The sequence below is a fragment of the Echinops telfairi genome, unplaced genomic scaffold (genome assembly GCF_000313985.2).
Source record: "Echinops telfairi isolate 266 unplaced genomic scaffold, ASM31398v2 ScPeMD7_42;HRSCAF=159, whole genome shotgun sequence".
NCBI classification, from domain to species: domain Eukaryota; kingdom Metazoa; phylum Chordata; class Mammalia; order Afrosoricida; family Tenrecidae; genus Echinops; species Echinops telfairi.
Window position 1 is genome coordinate 4,926,706 of NW_022103940.1, and position 24,549 is coordinate 4,951,254.

General features: G+C 37.8%; 1 protein-coding gene across 1 annotated transcript in view; it reads left to right on the top strand.

The window, feature by feature from the left end:
- Nucleotides 1-24,549, top strand: part of CHM (CHM Rab escort protein) — a 243,664-nt gene that overhangs the window by 29,228 nt on the left and 189,887 nt on the right. The window contains exons 4-5 of the mRNA XM_045290565.1: nt 10,208-10,280; nt 19,627-19,751. Of these exons, the coding sequence (XP_045146500.1) occupies nt 10,208-10,280; nt 19,627-19,751 (198 nt within the window). The remainder of the gene's footprint in view (nt 1-10,207; nt 10,281-19,626; nt 19,752-24,549) is intronic.

Below are 24,549 nucleotides of genomic sequence, written 5' to 3' on the forward strand. Positions count from 1 at the left end.
ACCCGCATTAAAAATGTACTGAAAAACTCGGCTTGTACACGAGTATATATGGTACTTTTTAAATATGGGATGGAGTTTAGCATTGTGTAGCTGTCTATGCATACTGCTAAAAATTCAACACAGTCATATTTTCAGAAACAATGGGGAAAAAAAGACAGCCTCATCTTTTTTCTCCACTTAGATGTTTGAAGCACTGATACTTAACCCACAGTACCACTAGGACTCTTAGGATATTATTAGTTGGTTATAATTAATAGATACATGCTCAGTCTTACATAGTTTCAACTTTCCACCCACTTACCCATTTATTTTCTGTTAGTAGACATTGGGCAAGTAATATTGCTTACAAATTAAATACTATGTGAAGTTTGAGAGTGATTTTGAGATATTATTTCAATTCTGCTTTTTCTTATTTTTAAAATTATTGTTAATGAAGACAGGTATGTAATTCATTTCCTTGTGCTGTGTCTGGCAAAACCTTTGGTGGTACTCTGAGTAAAGTTTGTTAGATTTTAAAAGTATTAAAATATAGTTTTATGTACTTTAAGTAAATGTTTTATATAACAAATAACTTTATTTTCGTATTTTGACTTTTGAACTTTTCTGACTTTGAAAATTAAATTGTTCCATTTATTATTTTTACTATTGTAGGTGAAAAACTTACTTTTTATTTATTAAAAAATAGTTTAATTGGGCTTATTTCACATAGCATACATTTCAACAGATCACATATTAATAATAGCCATACAATCATCTCCACAAACAACCTCAGGAATTTTACTTCCTTTTTTATCCATTATCATCAGCCCCCCACCTCCTTCCAACCTTCCCTACCACAACCCTTTGTGATAGGCTGGGTTGTCTAGAGAAACAAAATCAGTGACACTCATCTATGTATAAGAAAGAGCTCTGTATCATGAAGTAATTATATTTGAAGAATGAATCACAGCCCACTCCATCTCAAGTCCTTGAATTGGATATTAGTCCATAAGTCCCTCCCCAGACTCACGCAGCCACATGCAATGATGCAAAATGCTAGAAGATCACAGGCCGGTGGGTGTACAGTTGGGTGGATCCAAAGTTTGTGGAAACTTGGCAGGGCACTGGTATCTCTCAGGTTCAGTGTCAGTCCTTGCAAGCAGGAAGTCAAAGTGGTAGAATGAGAGGGACGTTCCTAGTTTCCCCTGGTTTGACTTCAACCCTAGCCAGGAGTGTCTATTTGACACAAAATCATTCAACTACCACACTCCTCAATAAACTATCAATGCAATCTCTGCCTCCATAGGTCTACGCATCCTGGATTTTATATATAGAAAAACAAAATACAGAAAAGAAACAAACAAAAAACACCTACATGATAGTAAAGCTATTCACATCCGTGGTCTATGGTCCGGTGGCTTAATCCAGCAAATGGATTTTGAACCCTCACCGCAATTTAAGCTCTCATACTATTCCATCCTTCACGTTCGGATTTTATCATTCACAAACATTTGATCACACATGCTTGGTGCTGCCTCAGTGTGGTGGGCCCAGTTGAAGCCTCATTCGGATGGCTGCTTGCTCGAAGAAAAGTTTTTAAGATCCCAAACCGTCTTCTTTCTAATAATAACTAGGCACCAGCTATTTTCTTTGCCTTATTTTGCTATAGCACTCATATTTGCAATGACCTCTTCATGTAGGTGAGCTTCCAGCCGGGCCATGTCATAAAAACTGATTCTTGTCAGATTGGGGCAAGAAGTAAGTGTGAACTTCAAATCCATTCATATATCTATGCTTGGTAGAATTCCCTTGTGAAGGTCCTGGACGTTTCTTGGTTGGGAGTTTCTGTTATTTATTGTCTAGCTTCTGCGTTTCAGGCTTTTAGTATCTCGATTTCTTCCTTCGTTTTCAGGGTTGGTCCCCAAGTCTCTTATTAGGGTCTTAAATATCATTCTTTTATATTTTATTTCTGGTAATTTCAGGACTTATTTTTCAGTATATTCCATTGAGTTTGGGTAATTTTCTGTTGTTATACATATATTTGTGGTTACTGCTGTTCATTGTTTCTGCAGCATGGTGGTGCAGCTGTAAGTAGTATGTAGGCTGGGTTGTGGAGTGGAACTTGACAGTGGAGCTAGTAGGAACTGAAAATCACATTGTATGGAGATGAGGAAGAAGTAATAGAATTGGGTAGTTCTGACAAGTGGGGGGATTGGAGCACATGTGGGGGATAAATGATAGTAGTAATAATAGATGGTTTTCTGGGTAAATCTAATAATTTTTAATATATTGTAGAAAGGGCTTTTAAGAGGTGTAATATAGTACATATTAGTAAATGTAGAAGTGTGTTTCACTAGGAAAGGGAGAGTGGGGACGAGGGGAGTGATGAGTGAGGTATGCTTCTGGTAGAGTGAAAGAAGCTGGGGAGGGCGGGGGAGGATAGAATTGTGTATCTTGGCTCTATTGTTCTGAGTTGTAAAAATCCATAGATCCTTGACCTATGGCTACTCTCTAAGTTTCCACTCTGGGCTTCTTCCCTCAGGAGGAGGGACTGGTGCCCTATTGTGCTCCTCAGGGAAGGAACGTGCCCAGGGGTCCATCCTTTCTGGTCCTGCTCGGGAGTTGAGTGCAGCCTTATGTTTGTGGTGAGGTTCCAAAGTGTAAACTATTCAGCCTATGATAGAATGAAAGATGTATGCACAGACTGAGGGGCAGAAGAAAGGAAGATATATGTCAGTTTGGGTTTGGGATTTCTGAGAGCTAAAAATCCTAGATCCTTATCTAAGGGCCACTCTGTTTCCTTTTGGTTTCTTCTCCCAGGAGCTGGCCTTGGTGACCTTCGTTGCTCTAGGAGAAAGGAATGTGGTGGGAGTGTCTGACCCTCCTGCTCCTTTCCTGGAGAGGGTCACCTAGTGGGGGGCACAGATCAATTTATAAAGTAAGAGGATGTAGCGGCTAGGAACCAAGAGCTTGCCTTTACTTTGGGGGAGGCCTGGTTCCTTCAGGGTAGGTGTGTGATATTCTGGTAGATTCCGTCCCAAAGAAAGGAATCTTTCTGGGGTGGGCATGGTCAGCCTGAGAGGGCAAGTAACTGCCAGGGTTGCTAGCTCAAATTGAGAGCCCTTATGAGTCTAAAGGGAGCATTAATCAACCTACTATATAATAGAGGGAGGATATAAGCCTAGGAGCAAAAAAAAAAATTGTCCTTGGTTTCAGTGATGGCTATCACTTCCTTAGTTCTCAGGGAACAGTGAGTGATCTGTCTGTTCAGTGTGGTCATTAGGCATTCATAGGGGGGAGGGGCTCAGAGGAAAAAGGGTTGATGTGGTGTGGGGGATCTAAACAAATGGGAAATTACACTGCTTGTACTGTGAGGGATTCTACTCCAGCCTGGCCATGCAATTCATCCTCCACACAGGAGTCCTGGGGGTCAGTGGGCTATTGGGGTTAGGTGGGTGAGCTTGGGGCTTATGGTCAGAAGGAAGGGAGATAGGTACTCCCAGTACACCGGTGTGGGGAAGGAGGTGGAGCCAGAGAGGTTTTGTCTGTTTGCTGAGTTCTGGGATTTCCAGGATGAAAAGCAATAAACTTTTTTTTTTAATTAAAAGAGCCAGCAAATAAATAAAAAAGAGAAAAAAATGTTGCAGTATACAGTTCCAGGTCAAGTTTCTGGATTTTCAAAGCAAGTGCCCTACCTGTTCTCCTCTCTCTGCAACTTGCAGATGCTCTTCTTTGTTTGCTTCTGTGTTTGCTATCTTCCAAAACAGATCTGAAAATTTTAGCCCACTTTTCCATTATGGAAATTTAGATCACCTTAAACAGACATCGCTTTTATGTATGCCGATTAAATAATGTGAATACTTATTTTCTAGTTCTACAGAGACTCTGGTTTTAAGAAAGTTTTTTTCAGTATATGAAATAATGTTCCTGGAAATAGAGATAATCATCTTGCATCATAAGTTAAATTTTGAATGTAAGAGTTCTGTTCTTTAAAGTAAATTTTGAGAAAATATTTGATGGGCTCTAATTTTTACTGTTTCCATTAAAGTATTGTTCCAGAGAGCATATCAGAATATCATGTTGATTTTCTTCTTATTTGATATTAATTTTGATATCTAAACAGTGACTTCTTCTTTAAGAGATATTATAGGCAATATTTAGAACCCTGCAAACACCAAAATGAACTTAGTCAAAATCTACGTAAGTATTATAGTAGCTTACTGGTAGTGTGTTATTTTCTTTTGTCAGAAAGACCATAATAATTAAGATTATATTTCAACTTTTATATACATAATTGGGTGAGATGACCAAATACTAATGTTAGAACACATTAACAGGAAAGGTAATAAATGGGAGTAAATGGAAAAATAGTAGATCCAGTTAGCACTATGATGAGGAAATTGACACATTATGGCTAGTGTGTGGCAACTCAGACAACTTTTAATTTTCCAACATTTTATTGTTATTTCCAAACATACAGAAAAGCTGAAAAAATATATCATGAGCACTTAAGTATCCAGTAGCTTAATTTTAGGTTTAAAAGTTTGTTACAGTTACTTTATCACTTAATTATCCATCTATCCTTTTATCTACCTACCATTGTACCTTACCGTTTTATGCATTTCAAAGTTGCACATATCCAATAAGTTCATTTTGAATACTTCACCATGAAATCATTAATTAGAGATCTATATATAGTTAGTTGGTTGTTTTTTTTTTTTGCAAAATGTGTATGCCGTCAAATTTACAGACCTTAGATGTATCATTGGAAAAGTCTTGACAATTACATACACTTTTGTGACTAATAATCTTATCTAGATAAAGAACCATTACTTCAGAAAATTCTATTATGACCCTTCACAGTCAATTTCTCCTACCTCCACATGTATAGGAAACCACTATTCTGATATTTTTTCAACCATAGATTAATTAGTTTATTCTAGAAGTTCATATAAATAAAATTATAGCATATAGACTCTGTGTGGAAAAGCCTTCTTTCACTTATAATAGTTTCGTTGTTGTTCATTCTTTGTCATATTGAAGTATATCTATTGTATGACAGTTCCATATCTGTTACGTTAATGGATTTCTGAATTGTTAGCAGTTCAAGGCTATTTGGAGCTATTATGAATAAGGAAGGCTACGATGAGAAGGAGTGTGTAACTCTTTCTCTGAAATCAGTGGTTCTCAACCTTCTTAATGCCGTAACCCTTTAATACAGTTCCTAATTTTGTGGTGACCCCAACCATAAAATTATTTTCGTTGCTACTTCATAACTGTAATTTTGCTACTGTTAGGAATGGGGTGACCCCTGTGAAAGGGTTGCTTGAGCCACAAATGGGTCATGACCCACAGGTTGAAAACTGCTGTTTTAAACTATTTTATTGGCATACAATTCACAAACCATACAATTCAATAGTACAGTCATCATCACAATCAATTTTAGAACCTGTGTAACATTTTGTGAACATGTTTTTCTCTGTGTGGAAATAACTAGGAATTGATGTACTGGGTCATAGAGTACGTGTATGTGTAGTTTTGTATGAGATTGCGAGACACTCAGACATTTTGCAGGGTGTTTATCAGGTTACAGTCTCATAAATGTATGAGAGTTTTAACTATCCACTCCAACACTTGGTATTGTCAGTTTTAAATTTTTGTGATTTTGGTGACAGTGTAGCCATGTCTTAACATTCACATCTAATGATTAATGATGTTGGGCATCTTTTCATGTGCTTCTTAACCATTAGCATACCATTCTTTGTGAAGTGTCTGCTCAACATTTTGGCTTATATAAAAACTTGAATATATGTTTTATTGGTGAGGCAAAAGAGTTGATTATATATTTGGGATACCAGGTTTTTGTCAGATATGTTTTATGAATATTTCCCCCTGTTTGCAGCTAGTGTATTCAATTTTAAAAAAGAATGTATTTTAAGGAGATGATTTTCATTTTGGGAAAAGTCTGATTTATTGGTACTTTTTATTGCTTCGTGTGCCCTAAAAAACCATTTACCTACTTCCAATGTTGGTTTTATGATACAGATTTATTGTTTCTAAGTTGGTGTATGTATTTATAAAAACTTAACTTGGATGTTGATATTTTCAACCATTTGTCAGTTCTACTGATTTATGACCTGAAGGTGAATTAAAAAATATTTTAAAAGAAATTTTAACATAATACTAAGGGAATGGTCAGCAGTATACAGTATTTTAATAAGTATAAAAGTACACATTTTTTATTATAAAATTATATCTACAAGGGTGTAAACTATAATAATAACTTTGCCTTTGATTATTTTACCTTAACTCACAATAAAGTACAGAATCAAAAGAGAACTTTTTCAAAAAATTTATTCTATTGAAAGAATTACAAGAAATTTGGTAACTTGAGATGTTATTCTGGAACACATGCTACTAGTTCAAATGTGCAAGCTCCAACTTACCAAATGTTTAAAATATTTGAGTTTTTTAAAGAGTGCCAAATAAAACCACAGTTTTTCTAGAGATGACATGTTTAGCTAAGTGCGAGCAATATAAATCTTTCAACTATTCTGTGTATTTGTTTTCAAGCCTCAGAAACCAGAAATGGTGCCAATAAAAATAAATGAAACTGCAGTCAACTTATTTAAACACTTGTGTTTCTAGGGTATTTATCTGGAGATGGGGCCATAGGGACACTGGATGTGCACTTTTTACATTGTGTGAGATATTGCCAAGTTGACCTCCACAATGGTTATTTAATTTAGAGCCCCACTAGCATTGTGCTAAAGTTCCTACTCCTCAATATCATTTTCAGGTATTAGAATTTATTTTCTGCTAATCTATGTTTGTGAAATGATCTCTCATTGTGATTTTAATGAGCTCTGCCTTGATATTATGAGATTGAGCCTTCTAAAATGTCATTTTAGGTTACTCAGGGTTCCTCTTGTGTGAATTACATATGTCTCTATTGGATTATTTAGAGCTATTTTTTCTAAACGGTAATCTTTTTGTTGTTATAGAAGAAGTAAATATCTTCTGCCAAAAACAAACAAACAAACAGACAAATAAATAAAACAATGAAAGCACTAGTGTTTAACAGTTGACTTATAAGTCAGTTTTCTAAAAAGAAAAAAAAGGTATCTGAATGTCTCCAGAAAATACATGTACTGAGATGGTGATTACAGGCTTTCCCCTCTCCAACAATCAAGATGTTTTCTAGTTTTGATAAATTTTATATTTAGATGATGGGAAGGGATAGCACAAGTGTATTATTCTCAAAGGATATAAGAAGGTATAAGTTCCTATGAACAAACCACAAATTCTAACATTTCTCTCCAATTCCTTCTCTGCCTATCAATGCGCATCATTTCTTTTCACAGTTTTCTCTAACCCAAGAGAGACAGCTTTCTATAGCTGGTTCCAAGATGTTAGCAAGCGCTGTTTGGAATTGCTACTGTAGATCAAATTATGTCTACCTTTTAAAAAATGAAATCTAACCCCCTCCCCCCAAAAAAACCATTGTATTGCTTTGTGTGCCCTAAGAAACCCCTAATAACAGTACATAAATTTGCATTGTTCAGAGAGGTAGCAAGCTATCAGCAAAATAATGATCTATACTGACAAACCTGGTTTCACAGGTGTTTGATTTAACTATTTCCTTTGTTAAGGCAAAGTAATGATTAGTGGTAAAATACTAAAATCTTATTCTTCAGGCCCATATCAACAATTGATTGAAGTGAAATATATTAAAGTTTTGCAAGCCTATTTAATAACATTTTGAGTGGGCAATTGCCTTCAAAAAGTTCATGGAAAATGTAATTAAAAGATAATAGAATTTCTCTTGAACATTTTCAAGTCTGCCCATATTAAAAATTTTAATTTCACCCTGGGGGACACACAACAGAAAAGTGGGTGAAGGAAGAGGTTGGACAGTGTAAGACATGACAAAATAATAATAATTTAGAAATTATCAAGGGTTCATGGCGGGGCATGGGGAGGGAGGGGGAAAATGAGGAGCTGACACCAAGGGCTCAAGTAGAAGGCAAATGTTTTGAGAATGATGATGGCAACTAATGTACAAATGTGCTTGACACATGGATGGATGGATGGATTGTGATAAAAGTTGTACGAGTCCCCAATAAAGTGATTTAAAGTTTTTAAAATTTCATTTAAAGATTTTTCTATGTAAGATAATACATTAGAGAAGACAGATGTGTGCATAAAAAAATGTGGTGAAGAAAGCTGATGGTGCCCGGCAATCAAAAGATATAGCGTCTGGGGTCTTAAAGGCTTGTAGGCAAACAAGCGGCCATCTAGCTCGGAAACAACAAAGTCCACATGGAAGCAGCACACCAACATGTGTGATCATGAAGGGCCAAAGGGACCAGGCTTTAAACACCAAAGGTGGGGAGGGGGAATCATATCCTCGTCAATGAGGGTGGCGCGTGATGGAGACCCAATGCCCATCTCTAGGCAACTGGACATACCTTGCAGAGGGGTAGTGGGGAGATGAGTCACTTAGGGTACAGTGTAGCAATAATGAAACCCACAGCCTTCCTCTGGTTCTTGAACGCTTCCTCCCCCCAACTACCAGGACCCCAATTTTGCCTTGCAGACCTGGTTAGACCAGATGATGCACAGTGGTACAGATGGGAATTGGAAACGCAGGGAATCTAGGACAGAAGAACCTCTCAGGACCAGGGCTGACAGTGGCGATACCAGGAGGGAAAGGGGATGTAGTAAGGGGGAATGGATCACAGGGAGCCACACGTGGCCTCCTCTCTGGGGGACGGGCAGCAGAGGGGTGGATGGCGGGAGACGCTGGACAGTGTAATATAAGCTACAATAATAATTTATAAATTATTAAGGGTGCATGGGGGAGAGGGGAGGAGGAAGGGAAGGGGGGGGGGGGAAAGGAAAATTAGCGGATTCCGGGAACCCAAGAGGCAAGCGAATTTTGGGAATGATGGGGGCAACGAATGTATAGATGTGCTTTGCACAATTGATCTATGTATTGTGATGAATTGTATGAGCCCCAATAAATTGATTAAAATAAATAAATAAATAAATAAAGATATAAATATAAAACAAACTAAACCAAGAATTTTTCCTCGCCCCAGAAGCAAAGTCGATGTCATAGGTAGTATTAGGTGTACTTAGGGATCCATCAAGCATAGTCAGTAAATGTGAATAATTCTGCAAATATTGCCTAATATACAGTACGTGATTTAGAGTTGTAATAGCCACACCTCTCCTGCTTCATGAAGTTAATCAAATATTCAAGTTCCATAAGGTTTATCTAATTCTAGTGGGGAAACTTCTCAGTTCTCTGAAACTGATCTTTTCGTGACTTTGGAGTGAAGAACAACTCACCCAGTTATCATTAGGAATTTTGTTCCTATTACTACCAATATCTTAATGTGAAAAATGCTTTTCCAAGATCTACATGTGTGTTTGACTCTGAAGCCTCAGAATGACACTGGACATTTCACCAAATCTAAACCCAACCCAACCCATACCATCTGGCCAATTTTGACTTATAGTGAGTGACCCTATTAGGGTATCCAATACTCTAAATGGTTACAACAGACAATTTTTACCTCAGAAAGGCTGGAGGGTTTGAACTATTGACCCTATGGTTAGTGAATAGCCCAATGCCTAGTCCACAGTGCTACCAGAACTCCTTACTAAATCTAAAGTAGCCAGTTATGTATGTGTGTGTATACCCACATGCACACGTACACACTCATACCCACACATCCTATGTGGGATGAATTTACAGATGATGGTGGTGGATTTAGCTGCACATAGAAAAGTTAGCTATATTCATTGGCTTTATCTGAAATCTGTCAAAGTTTTCTTCCAAATCATTTTTTAAAAATCTAAGAATCATATGTTCATGATTCATGTTATACACTCAATGCATATACCAAGATGTTCGCAATCACATTACCAGTATCATGTGATGAGTTGAGAATGCTGTAGGGAGCTCAAAGTGCTTTTTAAAACTCCTTCTATAGAGTTACTCCTTATGAAAAGTGACGTTTAAAATTGGAGAAGTCATCTTTCTTTTCAGTCTACTACTTCCTCCAGCTGTACATGCCCTTGTGTTCTCTTTTGAATTCAGAAGTAGCATTACTGGTAAAATGAGAGTTTAAAGATGAAAGATACTGTATTCATGAAGATTTGTGACTTGGTCTTATGCCCTTTTATTTTTTTTCACTTTCGTTTTTCATTGTTACAGGCGAAGCTACTATGGAGGAAACTGGGCCAGCTTTAGCTTTTCGGGACTATTGTCCTGGATAAAGGAATACCAGGTAAAGTTTTTGCCTTTTAATTTACTATGTTGTATTTTGTGTCATATAATAACGTAGTATGGAAGAAAACCCTGTAATATAAAATTGATACCTTGTCTATTCCCTTATTATAAAACTATTATGGACAATTATCTTGTAACTAATGATTTTCCAATGTCTTCATAATATTGTTGTTATGTGCCATTTAGTTAGTTATGACTCCTAGCAACCCTGTATACAACAGAACAAATCGCTGCCTGGTCCTGTACTGTTCATTCTCCCAGTCATTGCTATGTTTAAGCTCCTTGTTGGAGCCATTGTGCTAGTCTATTTCATTGTGTGTCTTCCTTTTTTTCTTGCTGACCTTCTACCTTAGCAAGCATGATAATCTCCAGGGATAGGCCCCTCTTGATAATAGAGACAAAGTATTCTGACCTTGTTTCTAAGTAGCATTCTGACTGTATCTGGGGCAGTTTACAGTACTGTGTCATTGTTCTTTGCCAACACCATAATTCCAGTGCATCAGTTCTTTGATCTTCTCATTCATTATTTACCATTCAGTTGAATTTTAGATGACTGAAAATAGCATGGCTTGGGTCAGGTGTGGCTTAGTCTTCAAAATGACATATTTGCTCTTAAACACTTTAAAGGGGTCTTGAGCAGCAGATTTGGCCATTGCAATACAACTTTAATTTCTTGACTGCCTCCAGGAGCGTTGATTGCAAATCCAAGTAAAATGAAATCTTTAATAACTTCAATCTTTAATGCGTTTATCATAATCTTGTCTTGGTCCAGTTGTGACGAATTTTGTTTTCTCTATGTTGAGGTACAATCCCTACTGGAGTCTGTAACTTTTGATTTTCTTCAAGGATTTTTAATCCTTGCTTTTTGCAAGCAAGGTTGCCATCTGCACATCAGAGATTGTTAATTAGTCTTCCTCCAATCTTAGATTATGTGGTTAGCACAAAAATTGAATCCCGTATATTCTCGTGTATGAACCTTCAGCACATTTGAAAAAATCATTTTATTGGGAACTCGTATAACTCGTATCACAATCCATACATCCATCCATGTGTGTCAAGCATATTTGTACATTTGTTGCCCTCATCAGTCTCAAAACATTTGCTTTCTACTTGAGCCCTTGGTATCAGTTCCTCATTTCTTCCCCACCTTCCCAACTACCCCCTCCTTCATGAACCCTTGATAATTTATAAATTGTTATTATTTTGTCATATCTTACACTGTCTGATGTCTCCCTTCACCCACTTTTCTGTTGTCTGTCCCCCAGAGAGAAGATTATATGTAGATCCTTGTAATCGGTTCCCCCTTTTTACCCCACCTTCTTTCCACCCTCCCAGTATCGCCACTCTCAATACTGGTCCTGAAGGGATCATCTGTCCTGGATTCCCTGTGTTTTTGGTTCCTGTCTGTACCAGTGCCCATCCTCTGGTCCAGCTGGATTTGTAAGGTAGAATTGGGATAATGATAGTGGGGCAGGGAGGAAGCAATTAAGAATTAGAGGAATGTTGTATGTTTCATCATTGCTACACTGCACTCTGACTGGCTTGTCTCTTCCCTGTGACCCTTCTGTAAAGTGATATCCAGTTGCCTACAGATGGGCTTTGGGTCCCCACTCCCCACTCCCCCTCATTCACAATGATATGATTTTTTTGTTCTTTGATGCCTGATACCTCATCCCTTCAATACCTCGTGGTCACACAGGTGGTGTGCTGCTTCCATATGGGCTTTGTTGCTTCTGAGCTAGATGGCCACTTGTTTACCTTCAAGCCTTTAAAACCCCAGACACTATATCTTTTGTTAGCCAGGCACCATCAACTTTCTTCACCACATTTGCTCATGCACACATTTGTCTTCAGTGATCATGTCAGGAAGGTGAGCATCTTGAAATGCCAATTTAATACAATAAAGTGTTCTTGCACAGAGGGAGTACTTGAATGGAGGCTCAATGTCCATCTGCTACCTTAATACTAAACCTATAAATATGTGCACATAGATCTATTTTCCCATCATCATCTATAAATATATTTACATATGTACATGCCTGTATTTAGACCTCCATAAATCCCCTTTGCCTCCTATTTCTTTTCTCTATTTCCTTTTACTTTCCTCTTGTCCCACTATCATGCTCAGCCTTCATTTGGGTTTTAGTAATTTCTCTCGGTTACATTGCCTTTGATCAATCCCTACCAGGCCTCCTACCCCCTCCTTGCCACTGATTTTGGATCACTTGTTGTTCCCTTATCACTGGGCTGGTAAACACCACTTCCTTTCCCTTTCCTCCCCCTCTCCCATGTCCCCCCGGAACCAATGGTCCCGTTGTTTTCTCCTCCAGACTGTTTTTTCCAGCCTATCTTATCTAGATAGACCTGCAGAGATAATAATATGCACAAAAAACCAAGACAGAGCAAAACAAAGCGACAAAATAAAAGAAAATGACAACCACCACAAAAAAAACCAATGACAAAAAAAAGCCTGTAAATAGTTCAAGGTCTGTTTGTTGACCTTTAGGAGTGTTTTCCAGTCGAGTCTGATGGGGTTCCAGGCCATGGACCCAAAGTCTATTTCTGGTACTCCCTTGGGACTTCCTTATTCTGCTCCCCTTGCTGTTCTGTTACACGCCCTTAATGTTTTGCCTTGGTGTGGCAGGGTCAGATCGGGCGCAACACTGTGTCTGTCTCCAGTGTTGTCCCCCGTAGGGCTATGGGTCAGTGAGGGATGTCGTGTCTCATAGTGGGGCTGGCCACATGGTCCTCTCTGTTTCAGCACATTTTAAATGCAGTTTTTGTGGTAAAATTAGGTGCCTCAGCTGATATTTGGGTCGGCTTATACTCTCGTACAGGTGCCCTCAAACTACAGCCCGTGGGCCACATGTGGCCCGCTGAGGACATTTATCCGGCCTGCTGGGTGTTTTTGCCCTGTTTGTTTTTTTACTTCAAAATAAGATATGTGCAGTGTGCATAGGAATTTGTTCATAGTTTTTTTTCTTAACCAATGGGTCTGAGGGACAGTGAGCTGACCCCCTGTTTAAAAAGTCTGAGGAACTCTGCTCTGGTATATATGGTAAATAAGGTGAAAAGATACAATTCAAATGCATACCTTTTCTGATTTTAAATCATACTGTTAGGAGCAACTGCTTCTTGTTCCACTTCCAGGTTATGTATGAGCACAATTAAGTATTCTGGAAATTCTATTCTTTGCAATATTATTCATTATTTTTCATGGTCCACATAGTTGAATATTTTTGTAGAACTGCTAAAGCAACAGTCTGATATTCTCTACTTCCATTGAGGATTTATCCAGTCAACAAAGCTATCCCTCAGTCTACATTCTTGAATTTCAGGCAGTTCATTTTCCATGTACTGAAGCAACTATTTGTGAATTATCATCTGCAAACTCTACTTGTGTAGGATATTAATGATATTGTTTGATAGTAGAATTGTTGTGTTACCTTTCTTTAAAATTGGTACAGATATAAGTCTCTTACTGTTGGTTCCTTCCAAATTTCAGGTAGCTTTCTTCCAAATTTATCGCATAGACTAGTGAGTGCTTCCAGAGCTGAATCGGCCTGTTAAACATTTTAATTGGTATTCCATCAATTTTTGGAGACTTGTTTTTCACCAGTGCCTTCAGTGCAGCTTGGACTTCTTTCTTCAGTACCATTTGATTTTGATTATGTGCTCCTTCTTAAAGTTGTATGTCTACCAATTTTTTTAGTTCCATGACGTCCACCTTCCCTTGATGCTTCTGCATCATTCAATATCTTGCTTATAGAAGCCTTCAGTATTGCTACTCAAGGCTTGAAGTTTTACTTTACGTGCCTTGACTTAAGAAATACTACGTCTGTTCTTCCCTTTCAGTTTTCTAACTCCAAGTCTTTGTAAACTTCATTATAATACTTTACTTGTCCTGGCAAGCCAGTCTGTGAAATCATCTGTTTAGCTCCTTTATGTCATCTCATTTTTTTCTATGTTCTTTAGCTGCTCCATGTTCCAGAGAAGATTTCAGAATCTCTTGTCACATCCATTTTGGCCTTTTCTTTGTTTCCTGTCTTTGAAATTACTGTTTACATCGTTAATGTCATCCCTCAACTCTTGTCTTTTTTGGTCATTAATACTCAATGCATCAAATCTGTTTGTGAGATAATCTTTAAATTTGGGTGGGATATGTTCAAGAAGTACCATGGCTCTGGTGGACATGTTTTAATTTTCTTCAGCTTCAACTTGAACTTGCCCAGGAACATTTGATGGCCTGTTCTGTAGTTGGAAAAGTTTGTTTGACTGATGATATTTTCAGTTCTCTTTACAAATGTAGTTGATTTGATTCCTGTGTGTTTCATTAGGTGAGGCCCATGTATATAGTCACTGCTTATGTTGTTAAAAACAGATATTTTCAAGGAATAAGCTGTTTGTCTTTCAAAATATTATCATATAGTCTCTGTAGTTGTTTTTATCATTAAGGCCATATTTTCTAGCTACCAATACTAAGTTTTTGTTTCCAACTTTGACATTCCAATCACCAGTATTTGTCAGTTCTTCTTGATAAATTATAGAATTTATCAAGTTGGTAGCATTCTTTAATTTCTTCATCATGGACTTTAGTGGTTTCTGTGTAAATTTGAATAATAATCCTATTATCTGGTCTTCCTTGTAGTTGTATGGGCATTATCCCATCAAAGACAGCATTGTACTTTCAGATAGATCTTGAAATGTTCTTTTTGATAATGAATGTGACACCATTCCTTTCCAATTTGCTATTTCAGGCATAGGAAACCATGTAATTGTCGGATTCAAATTAGCCACTACCAATCTGTAGGAGAGAGATGGGCCTTTCTCTTCTCGTTAAAGAGTTACGTCTCAGAGACCCACAGGAGCAGTTCTACCCTGTCCTTTAGGGTGGCTGTGAGTCAGCATCAACTCAATGGCTGTAAGAATTTGAATGAGACCATGTCAGTTCACTTATGCTAGGGTATCGATCTGTATGCATTCCATATCATATTTTGAAGGCTAACACTTTTCCTAAATTCATACTTTGTACATTTACTTTTCAGTTATTAATAGAGTTGGCAGCTGTTCCATCTTGTTTTGCACATAGCTTTTTCAGCAAATGAATTCTTGAAAGCTTTACTTCATCCACTTTATTGAAGTCACAGCTTTCTTGCAGTCATATTTTGGAACTACTCCTTTGGGTTTCCAGGATGTTAAACCTTTACAGTAGTATACAGCCTCATCTTTCTCCTGCAGAGTGGCTAGTGAGTTCAGCCTTGTGGTTAGCAGCTCAGTGCATAATCCACTATGCCACCAGAGCTCCTTTTTGGATTATTAGATATGTTGTAAATTGTATACATTTGATTACCAAATATAAAGCAAACATTTTTTCACCAATATTGTGTCTCAGAAAAGATAGTATAGTTCTAGGCTGTCTCACATATATTATGACTTGCTATTTCTGTTAGTTTATTTTTAAAGTGAAAACAGTGATTTAAGGAAGACATACTTAAGAATTATTTTTGTCATTAGTTTTCTTGGTTTGTTTATAGAGGTTACTTGATAAAATTAATTTGTATAATGAAACAGTATGGAAAGAAATCTAATACACATTTTCTGTGTTTCTTTTAAAAAGTAAGATCTTAACATTGCAACTTTTGGAGAGCACTTTAAAGAAGGTTGTAGAGAATCAGTTGCTACATAATATGTGAAGTGGATTACATGATGAAATTTACAAATTTTTGTGAGACATATAAAAAAGTCCTAATTTTATGCAAATGGTCCTTTTTTTTAACATTTTATTAGGGGCTCATACAACTGTTATCCCAATCCATACACACATCAATTGTGTAAAGCGCATTTGTACATCATTTCTCAAAACATTTTCTCTCGCAAATGGTCCTATTTATGGCTTGAAATGAAATTCGTACTTAGCATATATTAAATGGTATCAAAAATGATATATCTCAGTTTGTAATTGTTAGGTGCCATTGAGTTGATTCCAACTCATGGCGAATGAGACATTTCCCAGTCTGCACCATCCTCACCATTTTTGTCATGTTAAAGTCCATTGTTGCAGCCACTCTGTCAGTTCCTCTTGGAAAAAAGCCTTCCTCTTTTTCGCTGCCCCTCTACCAAGCATGATGTTTTTCTCCAGGGACTGGTCTCTGCTGCCATCATGTCCAAAGTATGGAAGTTTCACCATCCTTGCCTCCAAGACAAAAATTGATTTTAGCAGTCCATAGTACTTCCAAAAGTGCCAGCACCATATTCAAATGCATCAATTCTTCATTCTTCTTTATTCAATGTACAACTTTCACATGCCTATGAAGTGATTGAAAATGGTTTGGCTTGAGTGAGGGGCACCTTAGTCCTCCAAGTCATTTTGCTTTTGAACATTTTCAAGAGGTTCTGTATACTGCTATACCCAATAGAATTCACCCAATAGAATGCACCCTCTTATCTCTTGACTGCCGCCACCATGAGCATTGATTGTGGATCCAAGCCAGAGGAAAGCCTTGACAACTTCCATCTTTTCTCTGCTTATCACGATCTTAATTCCTGGTCCATTTGTGAGGATTTGGGTTTTCTCTGCATTAAATTATAATCCGTATTGAAGGCTACCATCTTTGATCTTCATCAGCAAGTGCTTCAAGTCCGCACTTTCAACAAGCAAGATTGTATCCTCTGCATATTGCAGGTTGTTAGTAACTCTTACTTCAATCATCCTGGTCCTGCATTCTTCTCCATATAGTATAGCTTCTCTGATTATTTTCTCAGCATACAGATTGAATAATTATGGTGAGAGGCTACAACCCTGATGCACACCTTTCCTGATGTTAAACCATGCAGCATTCCCTTCCCACAACTGCCTCTTGATCCATGTACAGGTTCTTCATGAGCACAAGGAAGTGTTATGAAATTCCCAATCTTCTGAAGCCCATCCATACTTTATTGGGGTTGTTGAAAATCCATCTTTATTTAGTAGCCAAGAGTTGAAGAATAGTAATAGCTAAGATTTAAGTGTGACAAGAACCATACTAACCTTTCTAGTTGTACTAATTTAATTCACTGGTTTGTAGAACATAGAAAGTATCTCTATTGATAACAAAGGCATTGCTGTTAAAGATGCAGCAAAAACTCAGCTATGATGGGTACATAAAATGAGAGGTTGTAGAACTAAGCAATGTTTCTAAAATATGATTTTCTATAGTAATTCAAGAAAGTAAATGCTGTAGACAGTTGCTTTTTTATATCTAAATTATCTATTTAGGTTGATATGCTTGCTTTCTTCTGAAAAGTGTATCCTTGGGAAATATGTAGAAGGATCACCTCAGCGCCCCCCTAGTGCTCAAGGCTAGATATTGTCATGCTAACTACAAGGATCATTTCCTATATGGGTATATTTAATACTTCTTTTAGAAAATTACATCTAGATTCTCAGAAGAAAAAAAAAATACCCTAGTTGTTGGAATGGAAAACTTTTGGCGAATGAAGATTTCTTTGTTTCTGTATTTTTAAATTGGTAATGGGTTATTTGTTTTTAATGTGAACTTGTAAGTCTGCCTTTATTTTAATGTTTCTTTTACTCCACATCAGTCATACCTTTTACTTCTTCACTTTCCTTACATGGTAAATAGTCATTTTTCAAACTCTAGTGATCCTTTGTCAGAACATACAAGATTACTGTAGTTTATGTCCCCTTTAAATTTTCTTAAAATATTTAATTGTATATAGCATTATATTTGATAATAATAGCTGCCTTCATCTACTTTTTTTCCATTTAAAAGTATTTTTAAAATAATAATTAGATTTATAAAATCTTTATATTTAGAAATTATCTGAAATGAAACATCCCAAACAAATGACACCGTAGTACTATTTTACTACTGTTTTTTGAGTGTATTTAATACATTAGGGGTTTTTTTCTCCTAGAGAAAAAACTACCTATCAAATAGGTTAAAAAATGGACTCGACATTTTTCAACGGTATATCTTGATATTTTCAAAATTTTCCTTTATTCAAATACTGTGCTAAAATATAATTTTCTACGCAATACACAACTAGGAATTCCATTCACATTTATCATTCATGATTTGGACTATCTATGATCTCAATGAAGGAGAACTAGTGGTGTAGTGGGTTATGTGCTAGGCTGCTAACTGCAAAGTCAGCAGTTCTAACACTCAAGCTGATCCTCTGGAAAAAGATAAGGTTATCTCCTCCTATAAGGAATTACAGTCGTGGAAGCATTAAGGAGCAGTTATTGGACTGCTTTCCACCCTTAGTGAAGATTGTTTTATTCTCTGTGATTAAAAAGAGAAAAAAGACAGTTAAATTGAGATCACACACTGTGTTAGGACGGGTTCACTAGAAAAACAAATCAGTGACACTCATATATGTATAAGAAAGAACATTATATCAAGAAGTAATTGTATATTAAGAAAACACCCCAGCCCAGTCTAGTCCAGATCAAGTCCATAAGTCCTATATTAGTCCAGAAATCCCTCTTCAAACTCATGCAGCACATACAATAATGCAAAATGCAGGAAGATCACAGGCCAGTTGGTGGAAAGTCTTGTGGATCCAGTGGTGGTAGAAGCATATCAGCACTGGCATGGGTCTCTCTGAGTATGGGTCTTCAACAGGAAGGGGAAGCAGAGAGGGGCTCCATGCAGGTCTCAAAGTGGCTTTTCATCAGGAAGATGTAACAGTGAGAAAGTGTGTGGCCCACCTCTAGGGAGAAAGAGGATGTTCCCAGAATCCTCATGAGAAGGCCATGTCCACAAAGAGGCATCTTCAGGCTGTGACCTGATTTACAACCTAGACTCCACCCCTACACTTATTTATCAAGGTGCAATGAAATTATGTAACTATCACATAAACATACCTCAAAACCAAAATGCCTTGCCATTTAATTTATTCCAATTCATAATGACCCTATTGGGCAGAGTTTAACTGCTCCTTAATGCTTCCAGGACTGTAATTCCTTATAGGAGACAACCTTATCTTTTCCCAGAGGATCAGCTTGAGTGTTAGAACTGCTGACTTTGCAGTTAGCAGCCTAGCACATAACCCACTACACCACAAGTTCTCCTTCATTGAGATCATAGATAGTCCAAATCATGAATGATAAATGTGTTAATGCTAAGAGGTTGTATACTTTTATATAGTGTTGTTTTTGAGACTATAAAGCGAGGATCAATGATTTTGAACCCCCTTGTTTTATTGTGCTGAGTACTTTTCACAAGTACCATTGTTTCTATTTAATCTTTGTATTTAGGAGGAATGAACATTGTCTCAGAAAAGTACAGGTTTTGATTACTTTTCTAATGAAAATTTCTTATTTGTGTTTTGTTTAGGAATTCAATGATTCTCTGAATGAAACCCAGGCATGGCAAGAGCAGATTCTTAACAATGAAGAGGCCATTGTTCTTAGCAGGAAAGACAGAACCATTCAACATGTGGAAGTGTTTTGTTATGCCAGGTATGAAAAATAATTATTTAGGACACACTGAGTTCATAGCTTCTTAGTCACACTTCTTTAAAAGAACCAAGAAAGAAGACTTTATGTAACATTCGTTTTTTGTTACAAATAGTAATATATTGATTTTAGATTTTTAAAATAATGTATCTTTCCACTTTGTTTTGGTAATAATAATAATAATGATTACAACAACATCTTCAAAGAACTTTGTAGGTTACCTAGCTCTTTGAAATATATCATTTGATAAATAAAATAATCTCACACAATGGTAAGGTAGTATTACCCTGTTTCTCTGAAAATAAGACAGTGTCTTATATTAATTTTTGCTCCCAAAGATACGCTAGGTCTTATTGTCAGGGGATGTCTTATTTTTCCTTGAAGAAGAATACGGTACGCATTTATTGTTTTACTTCAAGAGACCTCACACTTTCTGTCTGCTCCGGCTGCGCTGTGGCCAACAGTGAGCTGCGTGGTGGCACCTGCTGCTACGGTCCAGAGTCCAGAGTTATGGTAGCTTCGGGGGGGCTTATTTTCGGGGGGATGCGTTATATTTCAGCAAGAGGCAAAACTAAGTGGGTCTTATTTTCAGGGGCTGTCTTACTTTCGGGGCAACAGGGTAGTTACTGAGGTAGTTAGTTTGTTGTGCCAACCTGGCTAATTAACACATGTGGGGTTAATTGAAGGGCGGGGGAATAAATGGTTCAGTGAGCCTCGCCTTTCGAGTTCTCTGGTCTCTTTGTGATGGTCGCACCAGGGTGCAGCTGCCTTAGCAGTTTCCTGCTTCAGGTTGCAAGGCTGAATTCCTGCAAGACATCCCCAAGGAGAAGCCACATGGACCTATCCCGATGCAGCCCTGGGTGCTGGAGTACCCGTGTGGAGACCTCTGCCAGCACTGAGATGTTTACACATTCACTGACTCAGCTTTCCACCTGCAAGCGACGTCATTGTGTCTTGTTTGTGAGATGGAGGAGGACTTTGTGGATTGGTGTTGGACATATGGGTTAATGCTGGACTTGTGGGCTTGGGCAACATTGGGTTGGGATATTTACTTGATGCTCATTTAACCTTTATGTAAAACTCTCTTATACATGGGTTTTTGTGGATTTGTTTCTCCAAAGTACCCAGACTAATACATTATGGTACCTTGGGAGTGGGGTACTGGAGAAACAAATCATAAGATGGAGAGTAGACCTCTCCCTCATGGAAGTTTTTCTTCTTTGTCTAACCAGAGTTCAGGTAAAGCTACAATGTTTACTTGGTTGTTTCTGGGAAAAATATGGGAAGTATGAAAATAGAAAGTTTGTAAGCCCACTTGCTTCAGCCATTAAAATTTGATCTTTAGATGGGTTTAGGCCATGCCTGTAAAAAAGCTTTGAAAAGATATGCCCTACCCAGTGCTTTGGAGTACTCAGGAACCAGTAGTCTTTGTCAGAAGCTGGAAAAAATCTGGAACCATGAAGAAAACTCCTCTCTGGGACTGAATGTTAAAGGGAGCCTGAGAGCAGGCTGAAATGCTTGCTAGGTGACCACCTGGATCTACTTTGTTGAGTGGAAGTGGGAGAAATGCAGCAATAAAGAGATGAGTTGAGTTTGGTTCTTGACACCTGTGGACTTGGTTTACAGGGGAAAAAAGGAGAAGATGAGAGCGGGTTGACTGGTCTAAAGTTCATGACCTAGCATGAGGGGGCTAGGCTTGTTGAGTATTGGTGTGAGCCCATCGTCTAAAAGGCAAGGGGACTGACTAATGGGCACCCTGTGGAGGCTGAGTAAGGCAGTCCACATTGAGTTTACCAGAACCCGACCAGCTGGAGATTTTTGAGCTTGTGAACTGGTGCATATTGTTGCTGACATTATGGATGGCCTGTCTGGATTTGACTTTGGTTATGGACGCAGACTTCACAATGTTCCAACTGGAATAAAGACTCTTCATGACGAAAAATATGATTGTATTCTCAGAGGACTGGGTTCATGTAAGTGGGCAGTATATAAATTGGATACTCAAAATTGGGGGGGGATAAAGGCATGAAGTGGTTGGCTTATAAAGTTTCATAGGTGGGGGAATATATTCACAGGATTATAGGATTAAGGTGTAGGTATTACTTAATTTAAATTGTGAAGCCAAAGAATTATGTACAGGTGACAGGTTGGCAAGGGGTGAATTCAGCTAGTTAGTTTATTGTGCCAACTTGGCCAATAAACACATGTAGGGTTAATTGAAGGGCAGAGGGATAAATGGCTCTGTGAGCCTCGCCTTTCGAGTTACTGGGTCTCTTGCTTTGTGATGGTCGCACCAGGGTGCATCTGCCTTAACAGTACCCTGCTTCAGGTTGCAAGGCTGACTTCCTGCAAGACATCCCCAAGAAGAAGCCACATGGACCTACGCCGATGCAGCCCTGAGTGCTGGAGTACCCATGTGGAGACCCCTGCCAGCGCTGAGATGCTTGCACATTCGCTGACTCGGCTTTCCTCCTGCAGTCAGCGTCATAGTGTGTGTTCTGTGAGATGGAGGAGGACTTTGTGGATTGGTGTTGGACATATGGATTAATGGGTTAATGTTGGACTTGTGGGTTTGGGTAGTATTGGGTTGGGATGTTTTCTTGATGCTCATTTAATCTTTATGTAAAACTGTCTCTTATACATGAGTTTTCTGTGGATTTGTTTCTCCATAGTACCCAGACTAATACAGTTACCTTTTTACTGATAGAACAATGTAGCTCAGACAGATTCAGAAATTTGCTGAGACTAATACAGTTACCTTTTTACTGATAGAACAATGTAGCTCAGACAGATTCAGAAATTTGCTGAAGGTTACATAACTTGGTAGGTGACAGCCATATTTAAATAAGAGTGTGGGAAAACCAAAGATTAAAATGTTGGACTTTTTATTTCTTGTCCAGTGTTCTTTTAACTTATCATCCTTCCTAGGTAGCATGCAGCATATTGTTATGGAAAATTATAATTTTGAATTTTAAAACAAAAGGAAATTGGGTGGTCATATACTTTTATATGTCTCTTTCCAAGTTTGAATGCTTAGTTTAAAAACAATTGAAATAGATAATTTTATTTCAATTTCTTATGGTGGTTATAATCTACAGAAGTCTAGAACATCAGATTGCTAAGCATTTCAAAAGTGATCAAAGCTTTCAATCCAACATATGTGAGATTCTTCACAGTATACTCTGTCATTTCACATATCCTTTTTTCCTTAGGATGCAGTGGTAAGAAATGAGCCTGAGAAAAGTCTGAGAACTGTTGATTTATTTCTTACCTGTTTTTTATATTTTTAGGTAACTAGCATCCATCACTCCTGCTCTACCCTATACATATACAGCTAATAATGGTGATATAATTTGCTGCAAAAACAATTTGCACTTTCATATATATGTATATTATAATTTGAATGAAGCTAAATGCCATTCAACATGAAAATTACAGCCTACTGATATTATTTAACACTAGTATAGACAGATTTATAAAAGAAGGCGAATTCAGGGGAGAAACCATATGCTTTAGTGAAACCAAGAATTTATAATTGATGTCTTTGGTTTTGTGGTCCATGAATACCATTTAACAAGAACAACAAAAAAGACAATTATACTCTGGCCCTTCGAGACATGTTTTTAAATTAATTTCTCATGGTTATGGAGCTTATTAGGGAATTTATCAGGTTACAATTCAGGATTCCAAGTGCCCAGGAGCACCTCTTCTCAGATGTGTCCATAGGCTTACCTCTCTCTGGTCCTCAAACTCTAAGCCACATGGCCTGTAGTCCTCTGCCCTCCTTGGACAATGTGATAAATCTCTTTTAGTGTTGCCAACACCCTACTCCACAAGTGAGCCTTCTGTCTCAAAGCACTCAGATGTCTTGCTTCTTTTCGCAGAAAACCTACCACTTTTTTTGTGCTCTTCTGCTGCTACCTCTCTCCTGTCATTTCTCTGCTTCTCCTTTGGTTTCACAGTTCTCTGTGTTCTGGACTGAGATCAGGGATCATGGAATCTAAAGGACACAATCCACCCTTGACTCTTCTTTTTTATAGTAGTGAGCTATTCCTCCTCTCTGATTCTGAGATGGCTTATTTTAAATCCAGTGTGATGGCTGAACTGACCAATCCCCGCTTTATCATTCCATACACCCTGTTTATGTGGTCCCACACAGACTGTGGCTAGAACAGATGACCCCCTAACTCTTCTAAACATTGTCCTTTTATTTCATTGATGAATAACTTTCCTCCTCTTTCACAGTTACATGTGCAATTAGTTTTTTGCAATCACAATTAACCTTGTCAACAACTACTCAAACTACATCCTAAATCCTATCAGCATCTTTTCCCACCTGAGGAGTATTTTGTACTATGTTGTAGTCTAATTCCATCAGACCTCTACATCCCAAGGAAGGATAAGAATCACCGTTAGCACAAAGCTGGTTCTTATGCGGTAGAGGTCAATCATGTCCACCCTCTCCAACTGTAACCTGTTTCTGACACCATCTCTCACATGGCACTCGCTATTTCTTTGCTGGGATTGATAACTTATTGCAATGGCCTCATAGACCATACGCTCACAATGTATGGTTTATTGGGGAAACAAAAGGCTTTAACTTCGGATGAGAAAAAACTTGGAAGTAACAGGATACAACTCAGGAGACAGGATACAGTTCTTCAGACGGGACAACTTCCAACCAAGAGAGCTCAGCTTTTTAAAAAAATCATTTTATTGGGGGCTTGTACAGCTTTTATCACAATCCATCCATCCATCCATTGTGTCAAGCACATTTGTACATTTGTTGCCATCATTTTCA